The sequence below is a fragment of the Bremia lactucae genome, linkage group LG6, assembly GCF_004359215.1.
Source record: "Bremia lactucae strain SF5 linkage group LG6, whole genome shotgun sequence".
NCBI lineage: Eukaryota > Oomycota > Peronosporomycetes > Peronosporales > Peronosporaceae > Bremia > Bremia lactucae.
Window position 1 is genome coordinate 6,465,264 of NC_090615.1, and position 10,435 is coordinate 6,475,698.

The 10,435-nt window shown below is 44.7% G+C and overlaps 3 protein-coding genes across 3 annotated transcripts; all 3 read right to left on the reverse strand.

The window, feature by feature from the left end:
• Positions 1–85: 85 nt before the first annotated feature.
• On the reverse strand, positions 86–941 carry CCR75_007662 (uncharacterized protein; the record flags this gene model as incomplete). The annotated part of the gene is made up of 2 exons (XM_067965720.1): positions 86–124; positions 150–941. The coding sequence occupies 2 exons, from the start codon at positions 939–941 to the stop codon at positions 86–88; spliced, it is 831 nt and encodes a 276-aa protein (XP_067817930.1).
• Positions 942–1,379: 438 nt separating this feature from the next.
• CCR75_007663 (uncharacterized protein) lies at positions 1,380–3,155 on the reverse strand (the record flags this gene model as incomplete). Its single annotated transcript, XM_067965721.1, has 3 exons — positions 1,380–2,051; positions 2,120–2,233; positions 2,293–3,155. 3 exons carry the CDS (start codon positions 3,153–3,155, stop codon positions 1,484–1,486), a joined length of 1,545 nt encoding a protein of 514 aa, XP_067817931.1. The 3' UTR covers positions 1,380–1,483.
• An 89-nt stretch (positions 3,156–3,244) lies between these two features.
• On the reverse strand, positions 3,245–5,372 carry CCR75_007664 (uncharacterized protein; the record flags this gene model as incomplete). Its single annotated transcript, XM_067965722.1, has 3 exons — positions 4,801–5,372; positions 4,626–4,743; positions 3,245–4,601 (listed from the first exon to the last, which is right to left on the reverse strand). Exons 1-3 carry the CDS (start codon positions 5,000–5,002, stop codon positions 3,245–3,247), a joined length of 1,677 nt encoding a protein of 558 aa, XP_067818409.1. The 5' UTR covers positions 5,003–5,372.
• Between the last annotated feature and the right edge of the window lie 5,063 nt (positions 5,373–10,435).

A 10,435-nucleotide genomic window follows, 5' to 3' on the forward strand; every position in this document is an offset into this window, starting at 1 on the left:
TTGTCGTCGATGAGCTCAAGTATCTCTTTGAATTTCTTGTAGAATTCGGGACCAACATTTATACGCGCGGCAACGAGGTACTTACTCACCCAGTCATCGCCCATCTCTCCATAAAGTATTTTGGCTAGATCGATTGGTAGCAAACGCACAATCGTTTCCTCATCCTTCTCAGCTAGCGTAAAAATATCTTCCTCCAGATATATCTTATATTTATCCTCAGAAAACTCGTGCTTCGAAAATAGCTTTTTCTCATTGAGCACTTTATCAGTCAGACCAGTCACTCCGGTAAAGAACTTGGAAAAAGACTTGTCATTAAGAGTTTTTTTTCTTGAGTGCGCCCACACGACAGCAACCCACATCCGAAGCATTGGATCAGTTGATGGTGTCTCAACGGCACGTTGGTGGAGCTTAGCGTTCAGAAAAGCATTTCTGAAATACTTTGAGTTCCTTAGCGACTTCAATATCGCGTCGGTCTGTTTTTCATCACTCGTTCTCTCCGTTGACGGTTTAAATACATAGTTAAGCTCGAAAGTATCCAATTCCTTCTTGGCACTTGACTCGAAAATCTTCTCTACAATCGGTTTGAGCGGATGAGTAGCAAACGACCCGTCATCTTTAGCGAGCATGTTATTGAGATGAACAAAGCTTAATTTTAGATTCTCATAATTTTCTTCCGTCCAGAAATGCGACAGAAACTTGCCGAATTGCTTGGAGAAATTCTTATCGCTATTGAAGAAATGCAAACCTGCCATCAGGAGATAATTAGGGCCCAATTTCATCTTAAGCACTTCGTATAGTTGATTAAGAGACTGATGTCGAAATTTTGGATCAGCTCTGTATTGAGTGAGGAAATAATCCTTAAATGGTAAAGTTTTGTGTGGATTGGCAAAATCAACTTGTTTCAAAATGGCTGCAACAGTTGTTTTGAGAGAATCCTCCATACTGTTTGAAAAGGGCCGATGAACGGGCAGTACCCTCTCCTCACTGGAATCTGATTCGTGAACCAATTTTGAGTTATTGGTCATGCTCAAGTGTCGACGGTTTTGAGGATTTACTGCGGTAGCGTCCCTTGGTCCATGCTTGACGCATGAAGCGACGCTCAATAGAAAAAACAAACACCACATGATCGTGATCGTGGCAGTACCTGCTGGCATTGGCGGTAATATTGAGAAATGAGCGATGGGAAAAGAGCGCTACAAAAACAAGCTTTATGTACGTAGAGCATCTTCTGTGATAAGATTTTCAGATGTTCAATATTAGCAAACATTTTGGAGCAGGGTGTCAGTTCTAGCGTACTATATGTCGTAGGCTTTATAAATTCCATGCTTTCCTGATTAGAAAAAAGAGCATTTAGCATTCGACTAAAAGGCTTCATTACGGATTGCCGTTGTTCTAGCTCTGCAAATATATTTTTCAAAGTGACAAGAAAAAACGGATCAGCACTCTAATAACTTATTTTAAACTTATATGCAGAGTCCAAGGGCTATTCGGTTTCGTGGGTATATCCCCGCGCAATGCCAGTGCTTCCCTCCACTGCAGCGTGTGCAGGTGTTTTGCCAATCCGTGGCTCTAATCCTTGGTACTCCCTCGTTGCAAGAAACGCCGCCGCCACGTTGTGGTATGTGGTAAGCTCGGCACGCTCATTCTTGAGCTGCAATGCACTAGACGCAGCGGCCTCCTCAGATGCAGTAAGCGCATGCGTCGTATCTTTGCGCTCGGCGACGTTCGAAAACGAAGAAGTCTTATAGGTTCCAGAGACTAGCGAGAAAAATGGCTTGTCCCGTTCCTCCTTGTCCGCGCATTGGAAACCCTGATCTAGCATGGGGATCAACTCACTAAAGTCCGTCTTGTATTGTCCATTCCACTCCTCGGAAGGCGACAGAGCAATTTGAACCTCGTATGGTGTCACAATTGGCTTGTAGAAGTCCTTACTGTCCATCAAAGTATTCTGTTGACAGGCTACGAGTACGAACGCATCGATTTCAGCAAAGTTGGCCAATTTCGCTACATTAACCTTCCCTACAACGAATAAATACGACTTGCGTCCACTCCTGCCATAAAATAATACCAAGTGTCAATTTTGCAACAAATCCTCAAAAACAAATAAAATGAAATATACTTTTTGATCAAGTTCTGGAGGCCATGCACTACGTCAAGATACCTGTTGACACCGAGTGTACCCATGAGAATACCAAAGACCTGAGCTTCTTTGGCTTGCTGGACAAGATAGAAGCTACAAATGAAGCAACGTTTAGCAATATGAAGCTTTCTAACTAGAGTGAAATAACGCACCGTCGCATGAGCAACCGATTAACACTGACTCCCTCTTTCCGCGTACAATTCATCTCGGGATTATAGGAGAAGCAGTCTACAGCGCTGTAGCGCATTAAAATGCAATCAAGATGCGCCGATTCTGCTCCAATGTACAAAAGCGTAAACGTCTCCGGGGTGATTGTAATACTCGCAGCTTCTGCTACAATCTCCTGCCCACCAATACTCAACACAGTTGTCGTAGAGCCTTCACCCTCTTTATTCAAGCTAGCATCCTGTCGCTCGTCTTTTGGGTCATAAAAAGTTTTCATTTGTCCGAGCAGTAGCTCTCGGTCTGAAAACGTGTCTTTTAAACCCTGAAAGACTACGCTGCTGGCATGATGATACCGAGGTTCATACAGCAACACCAGGGTCTTTGTCGCATCGACGCCACCAATTTCTTCGCACAACTTTTGAACACAGTCATCAATATCAATCGATGCATTCCCAAACACATAAATAACTGGAATTTTCGTCGTCGCACTCAAACAGGAGCGTCCATAATGCACAATGCAGTCGGCCAGAAGGTGCTGCGCTGCAACCTCATCCACACAGCAGCTTCCATACGACGTGTCACCTAATACAAACACACGCTCGTATTGGCCTAAAAGCTCGTTCTTAAGTTCCTGCTGCACCTCTGGCGCGTCTGGCAAGAGCGAATCCGGAAACTGCAGTGCAATTTTTGTATATCCACCCCATCGAATCTGATCTACTGTGCGCGCAATGTCATAATAAATGGAAATATCGCATTGATCTTGGCGCACTCCGTCGCTATCCTCTACATGCACCTGCGCCGCGATGGCACGCGAGCCATCGTCGCTCTCGAAGGCCAAGGCCACTGTCATGCTGCAAGACCAGCAATTTTGAATATATTAATTTTTAAACAGGTTATATATTGCACCACGTCAAAGTGTATTTAAAAGGGTATTTAATTCTAGACATTCGTCGCCTCCGACTTCCGTTGCCGAAGCGATTTCTTGCCATCTGGCTTCTCATCAAGCGAATCAATCAAGTTCTTGAGTCCCTTATCTTTCATGTACTCGCGCTTAATGAGCTTGCCCATTGTATCACCGGCCGTGATGCCCTCACCCGCTTCTTTCATCATTTCCTTAAGCACCTGACGGCCATAACCTTCACCTGTTACCGGGCCACTACTGCCAAACCCCACGGCGAGTGTCAGCTTCATCTTGGGCAGTGACAGCACGATTTCGCGCTCATCTATGGATGATACGACCGCACCTTCGGCCAACTCTTCATTCACACTACCATAATACAGAGCTAGCTGCCGAGCTCCATCAAAGCACTCTTCGTTCACAAACGCAATGAGGTTCGTGCGAGCCTCGGCATCGAGGTACGGTACAAACGAATTGTTTTTCTGGTTTAAGAATATTGTCACTAATAAGAAGGAATTCGTAAGCTGAAGCATCAATGAGCTCATTGTGGTCGCTGGAAATGTATTGAAGGCGTATTCATTGTTCAGCAACGCTGCCATCTTGAGCAATAGCGGTACATCCGAGCACCATAAGAGATACGGCAAAGTTGGGTAATACCACGAATAGAACTGGTAGTGCAATGTTCGCGAGAACACAATGCCCGTAAAATTCATTATAAACAAGGAAGTCACGATAATTTCACTTTGGATCGGAAATGGCTCGTAGATTGCAAATGGCTTCATCATCACAGCACGAATCGTACCAATAATATTGAAATGTTTGTCAAGAAAGAGCATCATAAAAAGCAGATGGCTCAGGAGCAACAAAATTGCAAACCCGCCCGAAACAAATGTTTCTTCATCCAGAAATTTCCAATTAACCGTCCAATGATATGTAAAAACTCGACTGAGCTCAAACGCTTTGGTACAATAATTCCACCAGCTGTTTTTGAGGAAAGGGTACGCCAACACCACTTGGATCGCAGCGCAAATAAATATGTACCAGGCCGTACGTAGTGGACCACATGACTGAAGTAATAGAAAAAAGAGTGCCGGCGCGAAAAGTAACACGTTCATCTTGATGGACACGGCAAGACTGAAACACACACAGCCCCAACGCCAGCGTTGGCGAGCAAACAAGTACACGGCAAGGAAGAGCAGCATCATTGCCACGCCATCATTAAACATGCGCAAGAGAAAGATCGAGTGCAACCGTTTCGAAATGCACAAAAATACGGTGGCCCAGGGTGGCAAAACTCGAGCGCGATAGTAAATTGCGAGAACTGTAGCAATCGTGATGAGGTAGAAGCCCAAGAAAATATATTGCGCACGTCTAATATTCTGGCCTTCATCCGTCATACTGTGTAAGAAGGAAAACACGTACAGAAATCCTGCGGGGTAAACGAGAGGACCCGTATCGCCACGGATTTTAAGGTAGTCGCGCTCTCCGGCCTTAAATAGCTCGACTTGCTGCATATATGAGGACCAGTCAATCTCTGTATCTGCATATTACGTCTTAATTCAACTGAATTATTGTATACATCGGGATCCAAACGTACAGGGTACTTTTTGAATGATAATGTAGCCAACGCACGCTTCGACGAGTAGCAGACAGCAAGCCAGCTGCGGAAAATAACGGTAACTCCACATTAAATCATATAGGAAGGAAAGCACGCGGCTGTGCAGGAGTGTCGTCTTCACATCCTTGTCAATTCGCGTTGCGCGCTTGGTCTTCGACGTCGTAGTCTTTGAATGCGCCATGACCGTACACGTGGATCAGTGATTGTTCGACCAATCACAGACGTAAAATTCAAGCTGAAAATCTTTCTCTCTCTCCATGAATACTCTAAAAACCAATACTGACACTGTGCGGAGACTGTATTAAATTCTACTGCCAGATGAGTAAAATCGTTTAATTATTCTTAATAATTAGATCCAAGAGCAAAAGTATTGTTTCAATTGTTTCGTATGCACGATCCATTAAAGCACGGCGTAGCAGCGGGCGAGGGATCTGGAAGCCGCAATGAATGTTCTAGATGGCAACATACACAAGCACGTAAGAGAGATGCATGGTAAGCTTCAAAAAAGAATGAGCTGTAACGGGGTGTCCGAATAATGTAACGAGGCACTGCCGACTGTACTGCTTCAGTACAAGTCCACTTTGCACTGCCTCAGTGCAAGTGCCTCACGTCACTTCACGTACACTAGTACCTACAGATGAAGTCTTCTCTATAAAACACTTGCTTTAAGGAGGGTTAATTAAAACTGTATTAATATAATTAAGTTCTTCTAGTCTATCTGCTTAATACTAACTTTAATATAAACAAATACAAAATATGTACGAATAGTGTAACGTGGTGTATCTTTACATGAAATTAACACTTAAAGGTTGTAAATTAATATATTATCTAAAAGGTAGATAATATTTGGAGAATATTATTTTGCCTAGTAATGTTCAGAATTCTTATCCATTAATAGGTATAGACCATTTTATCAATTTATTCCGCAGACTAATCAGCTGTAGAGATAAACAAACGAGAGAGACAGATAAGATAAGATAAGAAGTCAATTGCATGTTTAGTTTTAGATTATAATTAAGTTAGCATTTACGATAGATAGAAGAGATACTTAATTATATTAATACAGTTTTCATTTAACCCTCTTTAAGCTAGTTACCTTAAAGAGAAGTCTTCCTCTGCACGTACTAGTGTACGTGAAATAACGTAAGGCACCACTCGCAACTTAAGCAGTGCGAAGTGGACTTGTACTGATCAGTACAAGTCGTAGTGCCCCGTTACACCTGGTAGCAGGTAGCACTTTGTAGTCCGTCCAAGGACCACATTTCCCACATTTAACATGGACATGTTAGATGATACTGGGAATACGCATCACGTTTTCCGTGAAAACTACTCCTTTCTAAGTGACATAGAAAGGAGTGCGGTCGAACGAATGAGTTCGACCGTAGGAAACGATGCAATCTAGGCAATGCTGTCCAATTTGGACAGAGATGCCCTCCATTCAGCCATCGCCAAGTTCATACAACATGAACTTGACGAGATGAAGGAAAAAAAAGCCTTGCTGAATCAGCAAGGCTCTCAACACGCGGAACTCTTGAGATTACAACAGGTACAGACCCCTGTACCTGGGATGACGCAAACGCGTCGTCCCGAGACTTTAAAGATTGACATTTCTAAGTATAGGGGAGTCGAAGAAGGCTCCCTCTTGAGATGGTTAATCGAGTTGGACGATGCCATAAGGGCACGTCACATCATCGACGAGCAAATGCAAATCGCATTCGCTCAATTAAATCTGGCAGGTCGTGCCAAAACTTGGGCATTGGGCCTTAAGTTGCGCGACCCATACGTCTTTGGGTCGCTAGAGGCTTTAAAGCCCGGCTCAAACAGACGTTTGAACCACCAAAGGCTGAGTTCAGAGCTCGTTCAGAGCTTGTGAAACTCAAGCAAGGCAAGCGTGATGTTCACGCATATGCCCAGCACATACGACTCTTAGTGAGTTGTATAACTAATAACCCAGTTCATGAACACACGTTGATTACGGTGTTCATGCAAGGTCTTACGGATGGTCCCGTAAAGACCAACCTGTTCCGCTTGGAGCTGGATACGCTTGAAGAAGAAATATCCGCTGCGGAACAGGAGAAGTTTAGCTTGAGACAGGCTCAAGGTTGTTTGTCATCGTATCGTCCTCCTAGACGACAAGAGCTTGGCGGTCGAGGACCTGATATGAACCTCTCTTACGTCAAAAGTGAGAGACCTCACTTTTCGAGCAATAAGCGATCGCAGAAATGCAATCGCTGCCAAAAATTAGGACACTACGCTCATGAGTGTAGTGCCCCACGCCCTGCACCGAAAGGTATTGAACGTTATTTTGGACCGTATGCCAAAAAAGGCAACGGTCGCGGGTCCGACATTGATGCGAAATCGCATCAGCGAGGTGGACCGCCAAAAAAACGGTCGGGGTCAGTTGGAGCGCAACGCCCTACTGATCTAGCAACCTCAAAAGAATTTGCAAATCTCTTGACTAAAGTTGCTCCAGACACGCAATCATTATGTGTCTCCGCACCTGGCGATGAGGTATCCCTCATCACCTTGAAGTTGAAAATGACAAAATGATTTGTCACTCAGAGCCCTAGTGGATTGTGGACCGTCGAATAACTTTATTCGTCGCCAGTCGCTAGAGGGTCGTAGGCTTAAATATGCTGAGCGCGACATCCCTCCAACGAGGATGACGGTTCGTCTAGCGACAGGCGAATCGATAACAGTAATGAAACGCGTAATGGTATTTCACTACACGTTAAAAGATTTATAGGATGATGATGATTTCATCGCACTGGATTTGGATGACAAATTTGATGGGTCATCCTAGGTTTACCTTGGCTCGGAAAATACGAGCCAAGGATCAGCTGGCGGCATCGATCCGTAAGGATGCCTGCCACTTGTTAATCAGATGGCCATCTGATGAACGTCTTGGAGCGTCCACAAGCGTGTGGATGTACTACGTGTGAGTGCGATGGCCTCACTTGTGGTACGGTCGTTAGTACGACTGCACAAGATCACAGTATGATTTCCAATAACCCTGTAGAGTCAGCTGCCAGCGGCTGTGCGAATGCACAGGCAGCGCCGAAGGTCCACCACTCGAAAAAGTCGAGTGGATTGAGACATGAATGTACTCCTAGAGGGCGACATTTAAGGAATTTACCGGTTGTTTAAACGGGACAACACGATGACCCTAGGTCGAGTAGAGAGTCGACCGTAGAGGACCCGACTGTGATAGCGCAATCACAGTCGGAAGACGTAGAGGGAATAATTACCCACGTACTTGAGGAGAAATCTCCTCAAATAATTAATGCTAAAATGACTAAACTTCTAGATCCCGAGGGATTAATCCCTCAGCAGCCTGTAGATAAATCCTAGGAAGAAACCGAGACATGAAATGTCTTAATTAATAACGGTTCAAAAGTAGGCGCTTTTATTCTTGATCTGTATGCGCCTCCGAAGTTAACTTCGAAGATAACCCAACTACCAACCCTAGAACCTAACCGGTTCTTGAGAGATCTGCATGGTGGTAAAATCAAGCAGATTTGCGTACTCGTCACAAAGGACGAATACGTAATCGACATTCGGTCAGCGGTTAATTTTGCAGAGAACGAACGGGTTCTCGGCAGCTCATCGATGGCGAAAGTGTCCTCGATGGGAAGACTCGGATTGAGAGATATACTGCTCAATCCTGAGAGTCACTAAAGGCAAATCCTCTATACAAGAATTAGATTGAATTCAGGCATGTATTCGAGTCAACCTCGCCACATAACTCTCTGACCTTCTGTGTGTGAAAGGCCACAGAAGGGTTGCGGATATTGCACGCACTCAATAAACTGAATGCTGCAACGGTCCCGGCTTAAACGCCGATACCTAGAAAAGACGAAATCATAGATGGTATGTCTAAGAGCACCATCTTTTTGACTATGGATCTGGTGGATGAAATTTATCAGGTTCTTATGCGTGAACGGGACATCCCATACACAGCAGTGAGCACTTCCAGTGGAATGCTCTGGGAATGGCTAGTAATGCCACAGGGGTTTAATAACGCCCCTGCAACATTCAACGAATGCGTAACGAATCTGTTGAGACCGGTGCGGAATTCGTGCCGAGTTATTTCGACGATGTATTCGGCCATACCCGGGCCATAGACGGAAAGACGGATAGTAGAGTTAGTAATTTACACGTTTCGTCACGTTCTTACACTTATGCGAAAGCAAAAGTTGTACGCAAATCTCAAGAAGTGTATATTCGCTGCAAGCGAAATACCACTTCTTGGGTGCATCGTCGGTAAATACGGCGTGCGCCCTGATCCCGAATAGACCAAGGCAATCACTGACTCGCCAGTTCCAGTTGATGTCAAGGAACTTACAAAGTTCCTTTGTCTACCGGCGTACATGGGCAAGTACTCACGCAATTATGCCGAGATGACAGTTCGTCTCTCTCGTCTCTTGGAAAAAGACGAGAAATGGAAATGAAACACTAATTGTCAGCTTTCTTTGAAGGTATAAAGCAAAGTTTGATGCAATCGCCCTTCTTGGCGATTGGAGATCAAGACAGACCATTTCATGTGGTCTATGACGTCAGCGATTTCGCAATCGGCTGCGTGTTAATGCAATACGATACAGACGGCGCAAAGCGCGTCGTCTCTAACCATTGCGTCAGCTGCAACCAGCTGGACTCAATTAACCAGTTCATGACAAGGAACACCTTGCTATGAAATATGCATTGGCTTAATTTAGGGTCAATTTCCTTGGAGATAGACCGTTCATCGTATATACGGACCGTGCGTCATTCCGCACGGCCGTAAACAGCCCATACCTCTCGCATAGAATGGCGAGGTGGCTATCCTTCTTCGCAGAGTATAACTTCTCCGTCGAATATAAACCAGGACGACTTAATGTCGTCGCTGATGCGTTATCACGCCGACCCGATTTCAAGCCGGCTGCGCACTTTAACATTGGAAATAATCCCACTGTTGCATCACTCATTACAAGTGTTCCGTCGTCAACTTTGTCAATAACATACAGCCTACACAAAAGGTAAAGACCTTCTGCGTTTAATGGATCATTTGCTGAATCCATCCAATAAATATTTTAAAGATTTATCGGCTTTATATCGATTGTCAACAGATCGATACATGACACACAACGGCTTACTGCACTACACAGCCGTTGCCGGCGATACTCCACGTGTCGTCGTCCCAACTCACAATGATTTGCGCTTGCGCATCATGTATGAGTGTCACGATGCTCCAACAAGTGGACAACGTGGACGTGAGAAGACTTACCTCACAGTAAGTTGCGACTTTTACTGGCCCCGCCAGTATCAGTTCGTGCGCAAGTACATTCGTGCTTGTGAGGTATGTCAATTGAAGAAGTTTAGTCCTTCATCCCGTGCATCTTTTCAAGCTAACCACTTCCGGCAAAATGTTGACAGCTCGTATTTATGGACTTCGTCTTTGGATTTCCCGATGACGACCACAAAAACAATGGAATCCTTCTTTTTGTAGACAGATTCAGCAAGATGGTACATCTTGCTGCAGTACCAGAGTCAATTACAGCTCATGTTGTGCCCGTGTCTTTATTGACACGGTATTCAAACTCCATGGGTTACTCGTGAATTGGGCTCGGATAGAGAT